Source organism: Triplophysa dalaica, chromosome 10, assembly GCF_015846415.1.
Source record: "Triplophysa dalaica isolate WHDGS20190420 chromosome 10, ASM1584641v1, whole genome shotgun sequence".
In the NCBI taxonomy this organism is placed as follows: domain Eukaryota; kingdom Metazoa; phylum Chordata; class Actinopteri; order Cypriniformes; family Nemacheilidae; genus Triplophysa; species Triplophysa dalaica.
This window is the reverse complement of record NC_079551.1, coordinates 1,981,224-2,004,995: the sequence shown is the minus strand read 5'-3', so window position 1 is coordinate 2,004,995 and position 23,772 is coordinate 1,981,224. Positions and strand designations below refer to the sequence as shown.

The window sequence follows — 23,772 nt, the reverse complement described above, 5'->3', positions numbered from 1 at the left end:
TGGTACTCTATTAAAGTACAGTTCAAAAATGTATTTCTTTATTAAATGAAAAACTTTACTAATTAAGGACTTTTGAACTATTCGCATTGGCATCATAGTTTTATTTTTAGCTACTACAAAAGATTTATGCAGATTTTGAACACAATTCATTTGTATAATAATATTAATATCTGTTTGGTTTGGACATTTTTGGTATTGTGATCTTGGTTCTAGGTTTTTTTTACTGTTGTGTTGAGGTTGTGCTTTCTGTCCTATTCCTGTGTTAAGTTCCTTGGTTTCCTTATTAGTTTCCATGGTTACAGTGATCATTTCACACCTGTTGTTCATTTGCACTTGTATTTATACCCATCTGTTTTGGTAAATAAATAAACTTGAATTGAATCTGTTCCAATTGTCTTTTGTTAGCTTCTGTGTTCTTGGTTCTGGTCTTGATCAAGTTTAGTGTTTTATCAATAAACCTTTTTGCTGCATTTGGATCCTCTTCTCCTCATCCCTGCCCTCTTCATTACAGAATGACCCAATAAAGGTGAATCCTGCAGCAAACATTATTTGTCAAGGAGATTGATTTATTGAAGACTATGTTTAGGACTTTGTTGAGTTTGCTCACTTGACGGAATTTAATGATGTGTGGATTTTTTTCAAGGGGGACATCTGAGCTTCTCAGTGTGCTAATGTCCTTGCATGAACCGTGTTGGACTTTGGAGCAATAAATCAATCTTGCATTACATCTGAGCGGCTCTGCATTAACAGTGTGTTCTCTGGAGGAGGATCACGACACCCATGCAAAAGCCAACAATTCAGTTGCTGTGTCTTAAACCGCTCCCTCGCTTTCTCCTTCAATATTCCCTTAATAGCCAATGACATTTGAGTCCACTATGTGGAGAAGAAATACATTTATGATTTCGGACAATGACGTAATAAAACCTGTGTCTGACAGTACTGTTGCGGACATTCAACATATAGGTTATATTACACCTGTTTGGCTTCATGGATGGCATAATAAAAAATAAATAAAAAAATGTAGTAAAGATAACATTCTTTGGCAGTTTCCCTTTAAGTGATGACACAGTCTTACCTCTGTTCCACTGCATGACTCATCTCGGAGCTGAAGTTCAGTCCTTGATCTTCTGATTATATTCAGGGCTTCTTAAGCACTTATGTAGTTGTGTGAAAGACAGTCATTACCTGAATATCACAATATATGTGTTAAACACAAAGACTATTCATATTAAGAAAATTACAAATAAAGGGTAAAGCACAAGACTGTAAAAAATAAAAATGAATATATTAGAACTATAATGTAATGTAGCACAACTATACAATGTTTTGACCACAAAAATCATGAACTAGGATCTTATAGACTGGTGTTTTTGTTTTACAGTCCCATAAATCCATCTCAAATTAAACAGTTGAATCTAAACACATACATGATGTATGGAAAATCAGAAATATCTTAAAAACTGTGGTAAGTAGTATTAAAATGCCATTGAACCGGAAGTTTAGATCGTTTTTACTTCTGTGTGAAAATAAGTTTCAAAGGAGAAAATTAGTGGGCGTGGCTTGCGTTTTTTCTGCGAATTGATTGGATGTGTAAAAAAGCTGTTGCATTGAAATAAAGCTGAAGGCAGATTGACACCTGAAGGGGAGGAGTTAACGGATGACGGTCTATAACGCACATCATTTGAGATGGATCGCTATTTCAGGGCGGAAGTGCATTTTCAGATTTTAACTGAAGAATATGAAGGTAGATAAATTGTAAAAAGAAAATGACCCGCGTTGATAAGCTATTTACTATACATCTGCAATATTTTATAAAAAAACAAGACTTGTCATCTTTTATTTCACTGGGACTTTAATCAGGAGATACGGTTTCTTATACAAGCAACACTAACGTTATTGTAATATGAAATATGACTCACGTTTTACTTATCAGCTCATCATTATTTCCGGTGTTGTGACGAGAAAAGCATCACTTTTACATTAAACAGGATGTACTACAACAGTTTTATGTCATATCCGTGGGCTATAAAAGACGGAGTGGCCATTGTTTTGTACGTTATTTGCGGGCAAGTTTGAAACAATCTTCTCAGTCACCCACATCTCGAGAAACGCGAAAGTTCAACAGTGAAATGTCAGTCAGGAAAACTCTTAATAATTGATTAAGAAGTGCAGATAAACAGTGATACGACAAGAGATCTTGTGTTTTTATTCCATACTTTATGTACTTAAGTAGGCTACTTAAAAAATCGTACATAATAGTTATTTAAAAAATATATATAAACCCAAATATTTTAGGCATACATTTATACTTTTACCCAAAGTTGGCGTTTGATATCACTACGACAGGAGCTTGTGTCTGAAGGTCACAGGAAATAGCGGTGTGTGAGTTATTGAATACTTTCGGTTTAACACAATCACGTGTACACAATCGCAGCAGTGCAACTTCAATCACGTTTTTAAACACATTTTAAACTCAAACCCAAGCTTTTATCCCTTATAATTTTATTATAAACATATTTTTTACCATTACAATATTTTTCTTTGATAGTACTTTTTTATTTTTTTGAATTTTTTACAAGTACCTTTTTAATTCATGTTATTTACCCAAGACAAATATTAACAAACGACTAATATTAACTACACAAGTTATGCTGTCTGGCTATCTTAAAATTGCATGTTGCAATTATTGCAATACAAGCGTGCTTGAAAAATGCACGTGGCTTTATTGACTTAAAAACACTTATGTTTGTGGGTCCACTTGACCTGTAAACACAGTAGGTCTAACCCAAAAAAAACACCTTACAAGAGTTAAATCACTATGACAAATAGAATTTAATTATAAACTTACTTTACAGTAGAAGCTCATGGCAGCTAGCAGCTTCCTCGATAAGTATCATCCTACTTTCGATTTCTGATGCGTGTGAGGAAGTCTCTATAAGTCTATGTCACTTCTTTTAAATGCTCTTGAGCTTTAAATATTGAAATAATGTATGAATGAGCCCATGAAACACTATCTACATGTGATTTGATTGCATTGTAATAAATATAAGAAATCTAAAAGGTGTTCATTAAAGTTGATACCATGAACATGAAGTTTGTGACTGAATGTAATTCACTTTAAATGTCATTGAAGTTACAAGTGTGTATTAAAGTGTATATAACCAGGCACCCTATATGCTATTCACGAATATTGTCCGTTCAACGTCTTGTAGAGTTTTAATAAGTTGGTGTTTGGACTTTATACTAATCTAACAGGTAACAGTGAGGCAGATCACATGGTCGAAGATTTTGTCAGATTGAACACAGTTATGTTTAAAATCATCGCATTGGCGACACCATGTGGCACTCTGAGGTGTCAGGTTTATTTAGGGACACCTTCAAACTGAGTGACGTAGCGCAGCATCCTTTGCAGAGATCACGTGACACAGTCAGACTGGTCCAGTGCATCAGTATCTCTGATCTCAGACAGTCTGAGAGCACATCATAGAAACATCAACATGAAGAATCTCTTAATGCTCGTCTGTTCTTTGATCCTAAACGGTGAGTGACATTTATTTTATTGCTTTCATAAACGTATTGTTTTAAGAAATGCGCATTTCTCTAGTTTTACCATTTAAAGCTACTACTATTTTTTATTATTAATAGTGTTAAATACAAGTTGTGGATAATTCCTAATGATATAAGACATCGTGTTTTATCTTGTTAGAATATTATGGTGTGTTCGGTGTGTGTGTTAACTTAAGATCAATAGGGGCCGCTAATAGTCAGAAAAAAATATTGCGCATTTCTATATTTTTGTCTCTCATCAAAACTATCAAAAACGAATTGCTCTTATAGCAGTAGCCTATTAAAATATTACTTAAAATAAGTATCCTCGTTAATGTAATCGTGTTTAAGAGTGTGTGGTGTTAAACATGTTTTGGGTGTTTATCTCAGGGGCAGGATGTGGGTTTTGGGTGCGGCTCAGATTCATCAAACACACATTTTATGCTCCTCTAACATCACTTCATCTATTCAGTCAGATGAAGTGTACAGAGATTAACATACATGTATATCAATCACATTTAACATGTTTTGTTATTTTTACCCATACACTTTGAGTGACAGTCTTGTTTATTGCACCTTCAAACACTTTCAGTTTCGCTCTTCACCGGATCAAAGAATGACAACACATTTACAGTCAAACACTTGTCGTTCCTGAATGACTTGAAAGGCTGAGATCTTTATCTGGACACAACTTAAAACCTTCCCCTTATATATAAGAGTAAAATATGTCATGCCGACACATTCAATGATTAGGCAAAACCTCAAAGCATCTCAGTCAGACTTCAATTACCATCAGCACCTGTTATTTATAAAACAATATTATCATTTTACAATTTAACACTATAATATATTCTCTCACTCTTTTAAACAAATGCTATAATTGCTTAAATCTCCCATTATTACCTCATGAAAATCCAGTTTGTAGTGAATTAATCCATCATGGTGAAAGATCACGGTGAATAAACTGAAATACTGAACTACAGCCATGAGCTGCTTTTAAACATGAATATTGAGTAAATACAGTATGAGGAAATAAAGTGGACGAGGTCATTTTCAAACACATTAAACTGTTTGTGTGTGCAGGTGTGTTTGGTGCTGATGATGTTAAAGTGTCAGTGATGGAGGGAGACTCTGTCACTCTTACCATTAATCCCGATGATATAAAGCGAGCTTCTAATCTGGAGTGGACGTTTAATGAGACAATTATAGCAAAGATTGATATAGAAAATAAAAATAGTCTTGTAGAATACCCCGATGTGAGATTCAGAGACAGACTAAAGGTGGACCGTCAGACCGGATCCCTCACCATCAAAAACATCACATCTGAAGACTCTGGAGAATATAAACTGCAAATCAGAGGCAGCACAGAAAAGAAAAAGACCTTCATAGTTTCTGTCAGTGGTGAGTAATTCATGTCTTCTCTTGTGAGCATTGGATTCAAAGTCTGTACAGAGTTAATATATGTTCTAGAAAATCCCAAAATGTATGCATTAATAAATAATCCTTTTTGATGGTTTATTTGATCTTGTAGTTGAAAGATCAAACTTCAGATGTGTTTAATATCGGAGAAGCAAACAACAGCAGCATTTGATGCTGTGATTTATGATTTATTTTCAGTGTTTAACCTTTAGCCTACCTAGTGTGGGCTTCAACATGTCCAGTTATAAAGAAAACAGCAGAAAACACATCAAACAACACATTCAATAATTTGTATATATTATGATTATATTAAAAATTATCCATTTTTTAAAAATATTTTAGTATTCACAATTCACATTTAATGGCAACACTACTGGACCTACGTGATCCACACCTCACACATGTGCACACAATATGGCACATGCTATATACAAAGTAATAAATATACACATTTCACTCTATTTTACACAAATGTACAATACGCAACCTTGATTATGACCATTTAGATTTTGATGTAGAATGGACTCTACAGTATAAGTCATCTTCCCCTATTTGGAAATTATTGACAATGTTATACATGTAATGTGTTTCTGTTTGTTTGTTTGTTTGTTGTTGAGACAGAAATGAGCACAGTGTCTTTGATGGAGGGAGATTTTTTCACTCTGCAACCTGGTGTTAAAATACAGACAGCTGATGTCGTAGAGTGGAAGTTCAATGGAGATGTTTTAACCTGTTCATAGCCGCCGCGCCAGATGAGCCTAAAATCAAATATGGCATATTCATATTAAAATAATTGCAGTAAATAAACGCTTTGAGTCAGAGACATGAATGTGGTGTCGTTTGAAAGCGGAGAGGTGGGAGATCGCTCTTCAAACATCAGAATTTATCATAGAGACAGAGAAAAATAGCAACAGATGCATCAACATTTAAAAAATGTAATAATGACTTTATTTGCACAGAAAAAATGTAAGAAAATGAATATATGACACTGTGCGAGAATAACCAAAAAACACGATGTCAAAGCCACCCGCCTGATTAAATTATTGTATATACTTTAAGACGATGGCACAAATATGTCACATCCCTGTTAACTTTTTATTTACAGAACGTTAAAACGTTAACAAATGACACTTGTAGCATCCAAAGTGTTATGCGGTGATAAAACGTGTTTTAACACATTGTAACATTTCCACATTATTTATTATAGACAAGTACAGATGTTGAAGCTTTGAATCGAGAACATTGAAACACTCAGAGTTTTATCTTAAACACCTTAGTCTAAAACACGAAAGTTTTGTAGATCTGAATGAACAGAAGTTAAACATGACAGCAGTTTTGTGTAAATAATGGTCATCCGTCAGATCTGCTCTTCTGGTCTCTCAGACGTTTAACTCACATGTCCAAATCTTCTCTTGTCATTCATTCTTCTACAATACAATACTGATATACAAAAAACTGCTTTCAATGGCATTCTTTACCTCCGTCTCCACTGCACACATGAATCCCTGTCTTACCAGAATTCATAAAAAAAATGTTTTCTGACTTTATATTTTATTGCACCCTATTCTGCTGTCTTTAACTTGCACATATTTCTGTTCTGAGTTCATTTTGTGCGCTAAAATAATCTGCTTCATCAATACACGTTTGATTGCAGCTTGCATGCATTAATATCTTTATAATAAAAATCGTTGTTCAAAAGGGCACACTGGGCCTTACATGATCTAAACAACAATGAAAAAATAATATTCCGTTGGATGACATGCACCATGTAACGTTACGACATATAGAATCGAGTTAATACAGCACTCATTCCTGTATAGGAATTCCGGGTTTTTTCCAACCTTTGTAATAACTTTTATTATGGTGTGAAATTCCCGCTACTCGTAATTTCCTATTTAAAAAAAAACACTTTTTCTTACATATTTTCAAGTTGAATATACTGTTCTTCCAAGAAATATGTCACATTAGTTAATAAAGAGTTGTGGATGCAGTTTAAAAGTTGAATCGCGTCAATGATTTATCCAAACAAACGTCTACACTTGAAAATATACACGAGGGTAATTTCGCAATTTAAATAAACTTTACGATATCTCCGATCATCTATTTATTAGCTACATTTAACATACATTACAACTTTCGAGTTTTACTCTGGCTAGCTCTGCGCAGGTAAAAAGTAAGTTTGCGCATGTGGTGACGTAGCACGCGTTGGGGCGCTGTTTGGACAGTTTGACCGTCTGACCAATCAGCGTTGCGGTCAGCAGAATGTGGGCGGGACTCTTGTACCCGTAAGCCTCTAGGGAAGATGACAACCTAGAGTTTGTCTACCTGTATGCTTTTAGTGTGCTTACGTCACACGTAAACTTAAAAGAACGGGCGTTCTCCTAAAATAAAAGTTACGTAAACAGAGTTAACTTCATTGATATTTCCCAAATGTTACGTTTCCTAGGCGAAAATTTTACATGATTTCTGTGTTTTGGATTGTTGACTTGAAATATCCGCAGAATTGTGCACGATCAGATTTATTTCTACGTCATCGGCCGATTAAAGAATTTAGAAGTGCTCGTTTCAATGGCGCGAGATTGAACGTGAACTCGCGATATTTGTCAAAACCACGTTAGAAATGCAACATTACGATAGTAAACATCGAATCCCAACCCTCTGGCCTTTAAAATGAGATACCGGACGTTAATATTAATAAAGATAGTGACGATTTTTACTTTATTGAAATGTAAACAAGCCAATATATGAACCGGTTACGGTTTCACACGAGTTAAAGCGTTAAAACCCTCAAGAGTCGCGAACTGTGATGTGAATCATCAGACCGGAGACCTGAACATCGCAAATATCAGACTCAATCAATCTGGAGAATATGAAGTGAACGTCACAGGAGGAAGTTTGATGTTACACAAGACATTCCGCATTAATGTCACTGGTGAGTGAGTGGCGTATTTGTTGTTTACACTAACTTAATAATAATTACAAACAATTGTCGTTTGGTGTATGTTAGCCGGCGCAGTTTTCATGAATAAACTTGACCACGTACGTGTTTGACTTCGTTTGCAGCTGCGCAGACGTGTCAGGTAATACCGCGAGAGCATTCAAAAGCTGTGCTTTAGAATCGCTCTCGCGATACTTTGATGTAACACGCGTATCGGTCTGCGCAGTGGTGCATAGAGTAAAGAATCAAGCCTCGACGCACCTTCAGTTATTTCGACTCTAACAAATCCGTGTTTTTATAACATAAACAATCTCTCTATGTAATCATAATGTAGTAATAAACACAGTTAATGTAAAAATGGCATAATTTGCCATGATTATTGTAAACTGAGCACACTACCGGAAGCAGAAGATGTCAACAACGATTCGTATTAAGTAACTTGAATATATTTCAATTGGCATAACTTGTCTATGTTTACATTTACAAAACTTTAATTGAGACAACTTAAAAGTTGATAGTTGGAGAGGTCTGATTTTTTTATCATGATGTAAGGCAATTCAAACATTAAGCTAATAATGTACAAGATGTTAATAATGTTGAGCTGGTGTAAACTGTTTCATAGTAGTTAGCAATAACAAGTTAGCATTTAAATACTTAAAGGGGGAAATATCCCGCCTCTCTACATAACCACACCACCTCATGTCTTGTTCACCGGTGAAATAACATTAAAATATGAAATGCATAACATTATTGTAATAAACGTTACCTATGTACAGTTATTGTTATTTTCTTACAGTGGTTTTGTTAGCTTTATTATGCATTTTATTTCTCAAACTTAAAGAGGTATTCTTAAAGGGACAGTTCACCCAAAAATGAAAATTCTGTCATCATTTACTCATCCTCAGGCTGTTTTGAACTTTAATACATTTATTTGTTCTGCTGAACACAGAGGGAGACATTTAGAAGAATGTCAGTAACCAAACATATCTCATCCCCAATTTACTGCCGTAGTATTTATTTTTCATACAATGGCAGTAAATTAGTTCAGTAATTGTTTAGTGGAGTGACTGACATGAAATACATAAAGTTCAATGTCAGTGATTTTTTCCCTGTGTTTGTGACTAAAGAACTGGAGCCATTAGCAGGCGTCGTGGGACATTATGTGGTTATGCACACTAGAACAGAAAAAAAGACAGATGATGTGATAGAGTGGACGTTTGAAAGGGCTGTCATCGCTCAGTTCAACAGAACATCCAATGACGTCTCATATAAAGATCCTGATGGGAGAATGAAAAACAGACTGATGCTGGATCAGAGTGGATCTCTTACCATCACAAACATCAGATCTGAAGACTCAGGATTGTATGATGTAAACATCAATAGCAGCCAACACATCATTCACAAGAGATTTAATGTCACTGTCACAGGTGAGTATCTTGTTTTTATGTATCAGTGTCTTTATATCTGTGTTCTTCAAACTATTCTGATGACATCCCTGATGTCACACAAGCGTCTATTTGATGTCTGCATGTACATCTGCAAGATATTGTTTGCTCATCTGCAATACGTCTCATAGACGGCTGCTGTCAGATGTCATATAGACGTTTAGAAGATGTCTGTATGATGTTTATAATTCAGAATGGATGTAAAGCAGCTCTTTCGAAGACGTTTATCAGATGTTTTTACACAGCAGATGTTCTCCACATCTTTAGCAGATATCTAACAGACGTACTTGTGCTAGCTGGGATCAGATCAACATAGATTTGTATGTGTGTTATTTTAATGCAGCTGTTGTAGAAATATTAAACAGAAGTTGTGTTACATTCATGCATTTTAACTGTGAACGGTGCTCTGAATAAAACAAAAGAAGCTATTATAGAAATGATATTTATACTGCTGAAGATCACATCAGGTTCATTTTTCTGTTTATTGACCTTCATCACACTTGAGATGTTTCATCTCTGCTTTATAAACTAAGAACACTTAAAACTGACCCAGTCTAAAGACTATTTTGGATGTAAACAACATCACTCTACACAAAAGCACACTACACCAACATCACAACAAAACATTTAGAACTAAATAAAAATGATAATCCAACATATTCAAGACTTAACTAGGTATGTGATGCAAAATAGATATTAAGTCCAAAATATGAGGTATTTGTAAAATAAGAATTCATATATATTATCTGGAAACCTGAAACGCTCAACCTAGACGAGATAATATTTATATAAAGTTTGTGATATTTTACATGATTTCGCAAACATTGCAAACAACAATGTTTTTATAGCCATGAATAAACTGCATGACAGATATTTTTTTTTTTTTTTAGTCATTTGGCAGACTTACAGTGCACTTATTACAGGGACAGCAGCATGGAGTTAGGTGTCTTGCTCAAGGACACACTGGTGGTGGCTGCTGGGATCGAACCAGCAACCTTTTGATTTACCAGTTCAGTGGTTTAACCCACTAGACCACCATATCCATACTATTAATTGATATTAATTGTGCTATCTAATAACAGAAATTCCACAGATTATTCTTGGTCAAGTGTTTACACTTTCGTAGTTCTTCATATCTTAATATTTCATCCTTGAACATGCAGTTGTTTCTGTGCATTTATACGTGTTCATTTAGGAAAGAACTTTCATTAGAAACAACACACAGATGAGAATAATAGGAGCAGAAGTGATGAATTGAACACAATAACACAACGCAAGAGCAGATGTTGTCTAGTCTGTTGATTCTGAAGGTAGTCGTGTATTTCAGATGAAGTTCACTGAAGAGACAGTGAGTGTGTTTAAAGGTTTTGACACTGTGATTCTGTCACTGATCACAAAGTTCATGTGAGTCTGAAGATGAGATATGTTACAGCATCATCGTCATCAGTACATGTGATGTGATTGGCTACAGTCAGTGTTCTGGGCCCAGTTCTACCCAGGGCCCAATCTACTTTTTTATATTACTGATTTAAAGAAGTTATGACCAGTCTTGAAGAAGAGAAAAATGTGACTAACTAGGACTAGTCTAAGCAGTTTATGCAACCATTCCCTGGTTCATCAGTGAATGTCTTATCAACTCTGAGCTGCTAAACAGCAGGACTCGTATTCACAAAACATCTTACGTCTAAAAGTTGCTCCTAACTTGCAGATTTAGGAGAAACTCTTGAAAATAATGGGCTTGTCAGTCCTAAATTTAGGACACCTACATTTAGTATTTCACAAAGCGTTTCAGTGCTAAAACTATAGCTCCTACATCTGTAAAACGCTATGAGTCACTTAATTTGTTTTGGTTATTTACAACGTGTTTTGACTTTTGAATTTTAGAAATGTATTTTTTTTTTTAATGATTTAGTGATTACTTAGAGACAATAACATTCATATCATGCCTTGATTCAGATTAGAATGACAGAAATTGCACTAATAACACTCATGTCCATCTTTAGCCATGACAGAATCCATTCAGAGGTCACACTGGGAAATAACTGGACCAGTAGCACTGGCAGCATTAATCCTATTGGTGATGTCATTTATAGTATATAAGTGCTCCAAAAACAGTAAGTAACATATTAAGTGAGTTTATTATTATACATTAACTTTGTGTGTTTGACGGTATCGGCCCTCCACCAATTCTGTCGACGGGGGGGGGGGGTTTGTTTTATAACGTGTGGATTGCCTTCGCATTGCGTGCATTCGCCTTTATAATATGTCTGTCCCTGGTCACGGCCGTAGGCTGTCGGTGGGACGGCCGTTCTGGACTTCGACAGAATGTCTTTCCGGTCAATCCGCCCCTGTGCATCACATTGTCCCTTAGGTGTAGACTTAAAATATGCAGCTGTTACTGAGGTCAATGTTAATAAAACAACAAAATACAAAATCATAAACTGCCCTTGACTAAAGAAGTTTCCACAGTATTCAGTTTCTTTGTTAAAGGCTACTGGACTGTTAAATAACCCACTGTACCTGATAATACGATTTTTTCAACCCCTTCTTTGGCCTAAAGAGTCTATCTAGAGTCTACCTTACGTATCCCTATACACTTTTCCACCAAGACTGGCAGCAAAAAACGAAAGTTGTAGCCCATCATTCCAGTCTCTGAATGCAGGCTATAAAGAGAATAAACACTTTCCTGCAGCTGACTGATTTTAAGTCCTTTATTTATGATGGTGCTTTTTTCCAGTTTTAAATATACACACATCCAAATGAGTGAAAAATGACTGCTGTTACTGTAAGATAGTTAAAAAATATATAAAAAAATACATCCTGGCTGGCCTAAAATTTTACTTTTATTACTTTTCAGAGGGGATGGGAGAGCTGTGAGGGGCCTCCAAAATAAATTTTGCCTTGGGCCTCCAAATGTTTAAAAATGGCCCTGGTGGGGCATGTTATCATGTGAGGACAGATCTGTATCTCTGTATAAACTATACGATTTTCAGCCCGATTACACAAATTTGTATTTTCTGTAGCACTGATTTTATATGTTGCTTTTAGAAAACTTCCACTGTTCACATGCCCCGCTATGGTCAACATGTAAAAAACCTTTCCTGGGTTTTACAACAAATGTTAATCATATATACGCATATGAATATATATGCACTAAAATTTACATTGTTGCATTAGAACATTGTAGTGTAAAATCTACATTTCTGAATAATAGTTTCTTTCTGGAATGGTTTCTTTCTTTTCATCATTCTATGGCATTTATGACTTAAATAATGCAGTCATACAACAAATGTGAAAATAAATCACATGATCTATTAACACCTGTGAATCTCTGTGTATTATCTTACAGGATTGCATTAAAAAGAAGAGAATGAGACTTGTGAACAATTAAACAAGCCGTCCTTCAACACCAACGGTACATAGACACTCAATACTTTATAAAATAAATAAAGTGTTGACTTCAAATACATAAAAAAAATCATCTGTTGAGCTGTGAAACAAGTGTTGACACTGTTCATTTGCTGGTGTATAAATAGACAAACATTTTCTTATTTTAAAATGTGACATAATCTTTTGCTGTTTGCACTGTATGTACCGCACTGTATGTACCGCTGTACACCGCAATGATGCACAACTCATGTTGTAAATACCAAACAATATGTTTACATTAAAACAAGATTGATGCTTGAAAAAATATGCAGGCGCTTCTTTTTTAAAGTTTAAATCCGTTCAGTTTGACATCTCAGGTTTAAATATTGGGATGCAGCCATTAAAAATGTGCTCATGTTCAGATGCGTATCATCACAGCCGTACTACTGTATGTTGGAGAGGATGAGGTCCACTGTAATAAGGGGTCGTTTCTAACCGAGGTCAGTTTTAATAGTGCTGATCAAAGTATTACTCACTTTAAACACAGTCAATAATAAGAAACAAAACAAAAATTTTAGAAATTGCTGCTTTAATTTAATGCACAATGTGTAACACAATGTAAATTCAATGTAACACATATAGTGGATTATTAGGTTTTTGTCACAATGATGTTTTGTTGTACAACATAAATTTCTTACAGTCATACAACAAATGTTAAAATCATTCTATTGATCTATTAACACATATGATAATCTGTATGTTTTTACAGTATTGAATAAAAATGAAGAGAATGGGGCCAATGAACTATTAAACAAGCCGGCAACACCAACAATACATAGTCACTCAAAAAAGTTTATAACAAATAAAGTGTTAACTTCAAACACAGATACAAAATGATGTTGATATGCGAAACCTAACAAGTGTTTACAGCTTTTATCTGCTTTAGTTTGAATATTAAGCTCTATTATAATAATAAAAATTGGCAGAGCTGCAATGGTCACGAATTGAGTAAAATGTTTGAAGTGCCTGCTTTAAAATCATAAACTGTAATTTTAAGGTGTTTTACATTTACATTTATGCATTTGGCAGACGCTTTTATCCAAAGCGACTTACTTTGCAGTAACCTATACATTTATACTTATGTATGTGCAATCCCCTGGGATCCAACCCACACCTCTTACCACTGAGCTACAGGAAAGCTTTAAAGTTTTAAATCTCAGGTTTTAATTTAGACATTAGATGTTGAATTGAACATTTTAAAATAAAAAAGGAGACAGAAACCAATAAATGTCAAAAGTTAAGTGTTGCTGTGGAACCTTATTGTTCAGTTGTTGCTGGTGGTGATGTCTGTGATTTTCTCTTCTGGATCTGATGTCACAACTCACAGCCAATCACACCAGCCACAGGCAATTGGATCAAAGCTTGATGTGTAAATGTTGTGTGTGGTTCGTTTGTGAAGGGATTGTTGACGACACATCTCTATGTGTTTGTGTCCTGATATTCCACCTCCAGAAGTAGAGAGAGTTTATAAGCGAAAGCTTATAAACATAATACTGATGTTGTAGAATGTCATCCATCAGATTTTCTCTTGTGCTCATCTCTTCTGGATCTGATGTCATAACCCAGAACAATCACAGCAGCCACAGCGGCCATGCCCATAACTGCAGTGACGACCAATCGCGTCACAGCTTCAACAGTGTCACAACAGTGGATATTGTCTGAGAAAATGAAAATTTATATTTTTTTATTGTTTTATGTGCGTCTGGAAAAGATTACAAATGTTTTCAGTAAGAAAGAAACTGTAATGTTACACAATAAGTGTAAATGAGTTTTATCACTGTGGAAACCACATAAAAAATGAAAGCCGTTAAAAATTCACTTGGATGCGACACTTTAAACATGTAATGGCTCATGAGATTATCATAATTATTCACACAGAACAAATCTTTGTATTTTACTGTGAGAGAATTGAGATACTCACTGAATGAAACACTGAATGACTTATATTGTGTCTGTCTGTTGTTGCTGCTGATCTTCAGTTTATAAATTCCAGCGTCTGTGTTTTTGACATGACTGATGATGAGAGATCCGGTCTGATCGTCCAACTTCAGTCTGTCTCTGAATCTCCCATCAAGAATATCATCATATATTGAGCTCTTATTGTCTTCTTTATCATCTTTAGCTATGAGAACACCATCATCTCCAAACCTCCACAGAATCAGATCATCTCTCTGTGTTTGAACATCAGTGTGTAGAGTCACAGAATCTCCTTCCATCACTGACACTGACTTCACATCACATGCACCAGCACCGATACCATGTGGAGCATCTACAAGAAACAGTTTTAAAAACAGAAATAACAGGTGTAGAACAAACACTTGACATACAGGCACAATGACAGAATAAACATCTTTATTTTTTCATTACTAAAGAAATTACTCTATAAAACATTTTGTTATTTCCACCCAGTCAAAAAAACAAGGATATGTTTAAATTTGACCCAACCGAGCATGATTGAGAACCCAACAGCTGGTTTCATGCTATTTTTTGACCTAATGTTGGGTTGTAAAGCTACACTCAAAAAAAAACAAGCACAACTTTGATTATGCAAAAGACAGTTTAAAAATTGTTTTTACAATCTTCAAAACAAAAGTATTTCTGCTCACCAAGAACAGAAACTCTGAATCTCTTGTATGTTGTTTCAGTGGCGGCAATGATCTCTGCTTCATATCGTCCGGAGTGTTTGTGTCTAAGGTTTTTGATGGTGAGGTCTCCAGTCTTATCTATCTGCAGTCTGTCTCTGAATCTCTCATCATCAAAATCTTTATTTATTATACCATCAGATATTACAAGTATAACTTTAACAAAGTCGTCTTCTTCAACCGTCCACATTATCCATATAACTCTGCTCATATCAGTCAGATCAGTGTGTAGAGTAACAGAATCTCCCTCCATCACTGTAATCTTCACTTCATCACCAAACACACCTGAACAACACAAAAACAAAACTGGAGTTCAGAAAATAAACCTACTAGACTGCTGGAATACTTTCAGAACACAGACCTGAACTATAATAAACATGATTCCACTGTGTTTGATATGAACAATGAACGGCCCACCTACCTACTTATAGTAGCCTTGTTAATTCAGCAACTTACGGGCATATTTCATGTAAAAGCAACTCATGAATGAGGAATAAATGATTAGAGATTCATCTTAAAGGTGCAGTTTGCAAAAAATGCCGCTATAGGGCGCACGGTCAAAACAACAACAATGGTATAGCTTGGTGAAGGATGGGTGGAATGATGGGATCTACTGTCTTTAACTCCACCGCTGATGCCCATCAATCAGACGGGAACGAGAAATCATGTAAGCAGACGAGGTAAAGTAATGATGTTTTATAAATGTTGTGTACAATTGTGGTCCATAAATAAGTGACTGCTCGAAACAAGCTAGTGGCTTGCTAGACGCTAGACTCTCCTCCGCATTTGTCTACGACACTTTTGTCATGCGGTTTCTACGTCAAAAAAGGGTAACGCGGATATGACGCGATTGAAAGGCGACTGCACAGCCCCTTGTCACTGTTTAGAATGGGGATTTGCTCATGATTTAAAAGTTGTTGGAAACATTTGAGTTGTTGTAAGTACTGAAAGCAATATATAACACTGGCCTAGTGATGTTTGGATAGTTTAATGCAAAATTGTGACAAACTGCACCTTTAAGGTGACATGAGGAGAAAAGAAAACTGATATTTTGAAGTGTAAATGAGCAAAAGATGGAGCAAAGAAACACAGACTACACAAAGCGTTTGCCAGATATGTAAATGTAATCCAACTGAAATGAGCCAATTCTTAAAGCGATAGCTCACCCTAAAATGTAAAATCCCATCATTTTCTCAACAAGAGTTTGGATTTATGATGCATTTGATGCGTTAAGCCCAAAGTATACTCCGGGCTGCCCGTGTCCGCATGCCGCCCGCATGGCTTAATTTTATCCTCAGCCGTGCCACATCCCGTCCGAATGATTGTGGACGTGGAAATAAACTATACCTGGGCCTTAATGGCTGAAAGTGCACATGACGCAAGTTTTGTCGTCAGAATACAACCCACGTGATGTATGCGCACCGCCGGAATTTTGTTCCCACACGTACAAAGTGTGCATGGGAGCCTCTATTCAAGGTAGTATTAAGAAAACTTGACCCCTGTAGGCCAGGAGAGGTATTGCAATATGTCGCAATGCGCATGCTTCAATTCCCGAGTGTACGTGTACGAGTTGACAGCAGTAAACTTTACAAGGATGTGTGTTTGGCAAAAAGAAGAAGTATGCCACAGGCACAACAATCACACTTTGACTGTTTTCTGTTTCCTTCATTATGAAACATCAATAGATGTAAAAAGTTTCTTTAATTCCCTGTCAGATTAAGACCCTTTGTCATTTTTAAACAAATCCTATACCGAACCACACTGGGATATAAGGGGGCTCATAATCAGGAAGTTATTTCTTTGCATCACCCCCGGGTATATGGCGAATGTTTTAAGATTAAGATTAAACACTTACCGCACACAAGAAATAAAATGAAAGAGTTCATCATCCTGCTGTTCATTCCAGTTAGATTCAGTTATATATTTTTGGAGGTTATAACCAGTAATCTCACGGGTTTGTTATGAGTTAGCTGCTTCCTCACCGACTGACAGGATTTGTCAAATCAAACCTTGTGAAGAGTTTCAGTTGGCAACTTGACACTTACAGGTCACGTGACCCGACGTCCTGTCAACCGCTACAGTTTCTGTACCTTAAGCTGACATGTGAAACATGTGAATCAGGTTCTAGGAAATGAAGGAATCTTGTTGTACCTTTGTCTAGTGTGAATTTATTAATTGTAAAAATGTAACAACCTTAAGTAAAAACAACTGGCAAGAAAAACGAAGCTGATAAACATTAACATAAATGTTGTTTTGGCATGTCGTTCAGCAGATGTTTTCTCTTCTGTTCATCTGATGTCATAGTCAGAACAATCACAGCAACCACGCCCACCAAAGCAGTGACCAATAAGATCAAAGCTTCACCAGTATTGAAGAAAGAATTTACAATTGAAATATGAAATTAAATGTTTATTTAATTTATTCAAGCATACTTTCTTAAAGCTGTAGTGTCTCTGTAGAATTCTAGTGAAAACTGACTGCTCTCTTTTGGAGCCTGCATCTAGCGGCCAGTAAATGAATAGCAGCTTCAGTCACTTACGTGTTGTTTCTCGAGAGAGACCGGAGGATTGCCCCTTGGTTGTATATGATTGGTTAACCCGCCCCAGTAGAAATCAACCTCTTCTCCATTTTGCTTGGGAACCAAAGTGGTCGGAACCAAAGCCGCGTTCTCTGAAATCCTCTCAACTTCTATATCTCAGTCTCATCAACTATAGGATTAATATTGACTGATCTCTTGATTCTGATGATGCCGGTGTTTTTAAACCTCCACTGGATTTCAAGATCTGTCTGTATGTGAGATCAGAGTAACAGAATGTCTCTCCATCACTGACACTGACTTCACTTCATCACCAAACACATCTGAACAACACAAGACTGTTTTTTGTTAATTTATAGCCATTGATGTATTCTCTACATAACCGACCATAAATGTTTTGTTGGGGTAAGGGCCTTTAAATTGCCATCCAGACTATAAAGCTGACTGGCAGACATGATATTTGTGATGTATCAAGGAAATTATCATTTAAAGTCTTTTGTGGTTATAGTCGCTCTTCGTAAAATAATATTCAAAAGCTGATGTCCAAACAGATAAGCTAACACACTCTTAGATTGTTTTGTGTCCACACATGTTAAAATAGCCTAAACACACATTGCACACTTAGCAACTAGAAGACAAAAATACATCTGAATAAACTCGTGAACCATTTCAAAACTATTTGTAAGCTATGCTTCCGCACGACTATGTGCGCTCGACTAGGCACCCGAAAGTCGATGAGTTCGAGTCACGTGTATGAACAATTAAGTTTTTTTTTTAATGTATATTCTTTTGCTGTGACTGACAAACAGACGTACAGTGAGGAAAATAAGTATTTGAACTCCCTCCTATTTTGCATGTTCTCCCACTTAGAAATCTTGGAGGGGTCTGAAATTGTCATCGTAGGTACATGTCCACTGTGAGAGACATAATCTAAAAAATATCCAGAATTCACAATGTATGATTTTTGTACTGTTTATTTGTATGATACAGCTGCAAATAAGTATTTGAACACCTGTCTATCAGCTAGAATTCTGACCCTCAAGGACCTGATAGTCTGCCTTTAAAATGTCCACCTCCACTCCATTTATTATCCTAAATTAGATGCATCTGTTTGAGGTTGATAGCTACATAAAGACACCTGTCCACCCCATACAATCAGTAAGAATCCAACTACTAACATGGCCAAGACCAAAGAGCTGTCCAAAGACACTAGAAACAAAATTGTACACCTCCACAAGGCTGGAAAGGGCTACGGGGAAATTGCCAAGCAGCTTGGTGAAAAAAGGTCCACTGTTGGAGCAATCATTACAAAATAAAAGAAGCTAAACATGACTGTCAATCTCCCTCGGACTGGGGCTCCATGCAAGATCTCAACTCGTGGGGTCTCGATGATCCTTAGAAAGGTGAGAAATTAGCCCAGAACTACACGGGAGGAGCTGGTCAATGACCTGAAAAGAGCTGGGACCACCGTTTCCAAGGTTACTGTTGGTAATACACTAAGGTGTATTACATGGCATGGCACGGAAGGTTCCCCTGCTTAAACCAGCACATGTCCAGGCCCGTCTTAAGTTTGCCAATGACCATTTGGATGATCCAGAGGAGTCATGGGAGAAAGTCATGTGGTCAGATGAGACCAAAATAGAACTTTTTGGTCATAATTCCACTAAACGTGTTTGGAGGAAGAAGAATGATGAGTACCATCCCAAGAACACCATCCCTACTGTGAAGCATGGGGGTGGTAGCATCATGCTTTGGGGGTGTTTTTCTGCACATGGGACAAGGCGACTGCACTGTATTAAGGAGAGGATGACCGGGGCCATGTATTGCGAGATTTTGGGGAACAACCTCCTTCCCTCAGTTAGAGCATTGAAGATGGGTCGAGGCTGGGTCTTCCAACATGACAATGACCCGAAGCACACAGCCAGGATAACCAAGGTGTGGCTCTGTAAGAAGCATATCAAGGTTCTGGTGTGGCCTAGCCAGTCTCCAGACCTAAACCCAATAGAGAATCTTTGGAGGAGCTCAAACTCTGTGTTTCTCAGCGACAGGCTAGAAACCTGACTGATCTAGAGAAGATCTGTGTGGAGGAGTGGGCCAAAATCCCTCCTGCAGTGTGTGCAAACCTGGTGAAAAACTACAGGAAACGTTTGACCTCTGTAATTGCAAACAAAGGCAACTGTACCAAATACTAACATTGATTTTCTCAGGTGTTCAAATACTTATTTGCAGCTGTATCATACAAATAAATTGTTAAAAAAATCATACATTGTGATTTCTGGATTTTTTTTAGATTATGTCTCTCACAGTGGACATGCACCTACAAAGACAATTTCAGACCCCTCCATGATTTCTAAGTGGGAGAACATGCAAAATAGCAGGGTGTTCAAATACTTATTTTCCTCACTGTGTGTACAGAAAGGAGCCAATGAGAGGTAAGCAGGAAGGAGGCCCTTCTCACACAGTCAACCCAGCCACAAACATTGATGGCCTTGTCTAAAGTTCACACGTTGTGTGTGTTTTTCGTTCTCTTTTTCTATATGTTGATATTTAAAATATAAGTTTTTTGTGTGTAAATGAAAGATAATAATGATTCTGCTGGTGAACAGAATCTTCCCCGCTCTCGAGGGGACAAACACTGACATGAAAGACTTAACCCATCTGAAGTCATCTGAAATTAAATAAAGCATTGTGTTGTAACTTGATATTGAGTTTATTAACACCTCTGTCCTGCTTTATCATCGCATCTACAGATATGAAGAAACTGTGTGAATCTCTTGAGATTTCTTATTAAAATGGAGTTTTAAAATAGGGCCTTTTTCTCAGTTCAACATGAACACAAATATTTTAAATGTGCACAAAGAGTTTTGTTTCACATTCTGGAAGACGCTGCTCTTGGTTTTGTTTTTAAATCAGTCTGTGCGTCAGCGAGAGACCAGATGTGGTCTGATGTCTTGAGGACGAAGAAGAAATGTGGTTTTGTCTGATAGATGGACAAACAGGTTGTGAATGTGTGTGTGTGGGGGGGGATGGGTTCTTCCTGTCCTGTTTACATGAACCACACTTTTACACAACAAACCTAAAGTGTTTAAATAACAAATAAAAACCAAAATGTATTTTTATTCATGTTGGTCTTTAGATTATTTTATCAGTTATTATATAGTGTATAAAAAGAAAAATGTATCCTCATTTATATACCATGGTAATGAAAAAGCTTCGTATAACTTCAATTAAACAACAAATAATGAAGTTAGCAACTATATTTAAAAGATTTGTGTTAGGCTTTACAACCACATACGATCTTTGGAAGTGAGCACTGACGGAAATGTCCGAAGAGGTACGGAAATCAACGAGAAGAAATCCTTCAGCGTGGTTCCTTCGACCTTATACGGCGCTGCGCAAATCGATAGGTGTATGACGTCAAAGTATCGCGGGTGCCATTCGAGGCCATACGGAGCGGTCTGATCTCGCGGTACTTGACAGACGCCGGTCGATCTGTTCAGTCTGTCGTATCTCATCTCGTGCATTTCCGTGACTGCTCGAGCCCTGATCGGTACCCGTGGGTCACTTCATTAAACAACACTGCATGCTTTATAGGGATGGAGTTTAACTGGTCTACTCTTACTAACATTTAAAGCTGCATTTTTTATTTTGCATTTTGGTGATGTGAGAATTGCCATTTCTGAAATAAGAACTAAAATGAACATCAATAAACAAAAAAAAATCATTAATAAATGTGTAATGTTGTCATATAACGTCATTCCTCGATTGATGTTGTTGTTGGTGATGTGTGTGATTTTCTCTTCAGTTCATCTCGTCTGGATCTGATGTCATAACTCAGAACAATCACAGCAGCCACAGCGGCCACGCCCATCACAGCAGTGACGACCAATCGCATCGAAGCTTCAACAGTACCACAACTGTGAGTGACGTCTGAGAAAAAGAAACTGCATTAAAAAAACTGAATTCAGGATTAATGCATAATTTACTATAACTGAGATGAGACACTGACCTGAACACGGCCGACACAGATCAGCGAGACAGAAAGGTTTGGTCTGGTTGCTGATGGGATTGTTGATGACACAACTGTATGTGTTTGTGTCCTGATATTCCACCTCCAGAGGAAGAGAGATGCTCTTCTGTTCAGACACATTGATGCTGGAGTGTGTGCGGCTTCCGTTATGCCAGGAGAGCGTTACGTCTCTCACATTCATCACTGAACACAACAACACACATTTTGAGCTTGAACAGTGCGACACGTCGCTGGTGATGACAGGAGTGGGCAGAGGAGCTGAAAAACAAGAGAACAATTATAGGAAATTGAGTGCATAATAGTTATCTTATTATTCCCCATATCGAGAATTTAAACAAAGTGTGCAACTCACCATAAGCTGTAAGACTGAAACTCTTGACTTTCTGTTTATTTCCAGTAAAAATGTTGAGTTTATAAAGTCCAGAGTGTTGAGATGTGATGTGTGTGATGGTGAGATCTCCAGTCTGATTGTTCATCTTTAGGTTTTCTCTGAATATTTCAGTCTCGTTGTCATATGTGGGATCAATGTTGACTGATCTCTTGATTCTGGCGATGCGGATCTTTTCAAACCTCCACTCGATCTCAAGATCTGTCTGTATGTGAGTGAGATCAGTGTGTAGAGTAACAGACTCTCCCTCCATCACTGATATCTTCACTTCCTCTGTATCACCAAACACACCTGCAGACAGATTTGCAGATTTGGGAAAGTACAGAAATATTTAAACTTGATGTCAAAAACAACGAATATATATGTAACTTAAAAACAAAGCTGTGTTTAACATGAAATGATAAGTAATGGAATAGCCCTATTAAAGATAATCCTTAAAGAGCAAAATTAAAACCATATAGGCATATATACACATATATGTATATGTCGCCAGCTCAATTCGTCAAACCATTACTAAAGAAAACATATCAAAAGTGACGTCAGAAAATAAATAATAAACACACGTGTACTGTTCACTTACCCAAAAGACAAAAGCGCATCAGAATGAGCGCGTGAATCATGTTCAACAGTTAAATCAATCCAAACTGCACACTGAAGAATTAAAGGTGGTGTTTAATCGCGTTTCATCGCCTTCATGATTCAAACGAGGTTTGACTCGGAGAAGGAAGAAGTCAGAAGTACAAGCGCGCTTCCGTGACGCAGTGCGCGCCCGCAAACGCGCCCTGCGCTCCGATTAGACACTTTACCAGTCCATCGCCTAAACTGTTTACTAAGTGAATATTTTTATATATAGTGGTATTGTGTGTATTCTTATTGTATAAGCAAATGCAATGTAACTGCACAGCCCGAGACATTTGTTTAAAAGCGGATGTGTGAAATATCTTAACCTCAAATAACAGATGATGGATTCACTGCGTAATTTGATAGTAAATCTGTCTTGAAGAGACCGTAAGACAGTAAATATCTTGTTAACCAACAGCACACGCAATAAAATCACATTCACAGGAGTTTGTCCCCACAAGACAACAGATCACATTCTCGTGGGTAACTGAAGGACGACACTGACCTGAATAAACTCAGACCACAGCAGGTTTCATTTCAACTCACAATGGAGCTGGCACACACAAGCAATGAAGTCACATTCAGATTTCATTCTGCATCAGGAGAAAGACACACTTCGGTACACAACATCACAAACCATATAAAACAACCTACATTTCATCAGTCTGAGTGTTATTTGGGAATCAATACTGTTTGCTGTTTTCACACTTTATATCAAATCGAATGTGACTCATTTTAAAGTAACATCTGTTTTCTGATAAAATAAAAATACATATGA

At 36.7% G+C, this 23,772-nt stretch overlaps 4 protein-coding genes across 5 annotated transcripts in view; 1 reads left to right on the top strand and 3 right to left on the bottom strand.

The window, feature by feature from the left end:
* The window catches only part of LOC130429649 (NACHT, LRR and PYD domains-containing protein 12-like), a 35,453-nt gene extending 32,570 nt beyond the window's left edge, over positions 1-2,883 (bottom strand). The window contains exons 1-2 of the mRNA XM_056758325.1: positions 2,849-2,883; positions 1,076-1,185 (exon numbers count right to left, since the gene is read on the bottom strand). Coding sequence (XP_056614303.1) covers positions 1,076-1,098 — 23 coding nt within the window. The 5' untranslated portion in view covers positions 1,099-1,185; positions 2,849-2,883. The remainder of the gene's footprint in view (positions 1-1,075; positions 1,186-2,848) is intronic.
* Positions 2,884-3,429: 546 nt separating this feature from the next.
* LOC130429504 (uncharacterized) lies at positions 3,430-13,017 on the top strand. Of its 2 annotated transcripts, XM_056758100.1 has the most exons (7): positions 3,430-3,540; positions 4,630-4,947; positions 5,587-5,694; positions 7,748-7,897; positions 9,031-9,330; positions 11,352-11,462; positions 12,698-13,017. In XM_056758100.1, exons 1-7 carry the CDS (start codon positions 3,498-3,500, stop codon positions 12,706-12,708), a joined length of 1,041 nt encoding a protein of 346 aa, XP_056614078.1. In that variant the 5' UTR covers positions 3,430-3,497; the 3' UTR covers positions 12,709-13,017. The 2 variants fall into 2 exon arrangements, with proteins under 2 accessions (XP_056614078.1, XP_056614079.1); XM_056758101.1 differs by lacking the exons at positions 5,587-5,694; positions 7,748-7,897 and having other exon boundaries at positions 12,698-13,008.
* A 187-nt stretch (positions 13,018-13,204) lies between these two features.
* LOC130429508 (uncharacterized) lies at positions 13,205-17,396 on the bottom strand. The gene is made up of 4 exons (XM_056758107.1): positions 17,275-17,396; positions 15,384-15,704; positions 14,699-15,046; positions 13,205-14,435 (listed from the first exon to the last, which is right to left on the bottom strand). Exons 1-4 carry the CDS (start codon positions 17,318-17,320, stop codon positions 14,287-14,289), a joined length of 864 nt encoding a protein of 287 aa, XP_056614085.1. The 5' UTR covers positions 17,321-17,396; the 3' UTR covers positions 13,205-14,286.
* A 3,878-nt stretch (positions 17,397-21,274) lies between these two features.
* LOC130429509 (SLAM family member 9) lies at positions 21,275-23,088 on the bottom strand. Its single transcript, XM_056758108.1, has 4 exons — positions 22,954-23,088; positions 22,338-22,664; positions 21,965-22,243; positions 21,275-21,885 (listed from the first exon to the last, which is right to left on the bottom strand). The coding sequence occupies exons 1-4, from the start codon at positions 22,991-22,993 to the stop codon at positions 21,710-21,712; spliced, it is 822 nt and encodes a 273-aa protein (XP_056614086.1). The 5' UTR covers positions 22,994-23,088; the 3' UTR covers positions 21,275-21,709.
* Positions 23,089-23,772: the final 684 nt, after the last annotated feature.

Bases quoted from the DNA above. Each gene is read 5' to 3' on its own strand.
- LOC130429508 (XM_056758107.1), bottom strand. From the start codon at position 17,320: ATGAACAGCAGGATGATGAACTCTTTCATTTTATTTCTTGTGTGCG. The intron at 15,705-17,274 runs GTAAGTGTTTAA...TGTGTTGTTCAG, and splicing joins CATTTTATTTCTTGTGTGCG to GTGTGTTTGGTGATGAAGTG. The intron at 15,047-15,383 runs GTGAGCAGAAAT...TGTTTCTTGTAG, and splicing joins ATTCAGAGTTTCTGTTCTTG to ATGCTCCACATGGTATCGGT.
- LOC130429509 (XM_056758108.1), bottom strand. From the start codon at position 22,993: ATGATTCACGCGCTCATTCTGATGCGCTTTTGTCTTTTGG. The intron at 22,665-22,953 runs GTAAGTGAACAG...ATCTGTCTGCAG, and splicing joins GATGCGCTTTTGTCTTTTGG to GTGTGTTTGGTGATACAGAG. The intron at 21,886-21,964 runs GTCAGTGTCTCA...TCTTTTTCTCAG, and splicing joins TCTGTGTCGGCCGTGTTCAG to ACGTCACTCACAGTTGTGGT.
- LOC130429504 (XM_056758100.1), top strand. From the start codon at position 3,498: ATGAAGAATCTCTTAATGCTCGTCTGTTCTTTGATCCTAAACG. The intron at 3,541-4,629 runs GTGAGTGACATT...TTGTGTGTGCAG, and splicing joins CTGTTCTTTGATCCTAAACG to GTGTGTTTGGTGCTGATGAT. The intron at 7,898-9,030 runs GTGAGTGAGTGG...TTGTGACTAAAG, and splicing joins ATTCCGCATTAATGTCACTG to AACTGGAGCCATTAGCAGGC.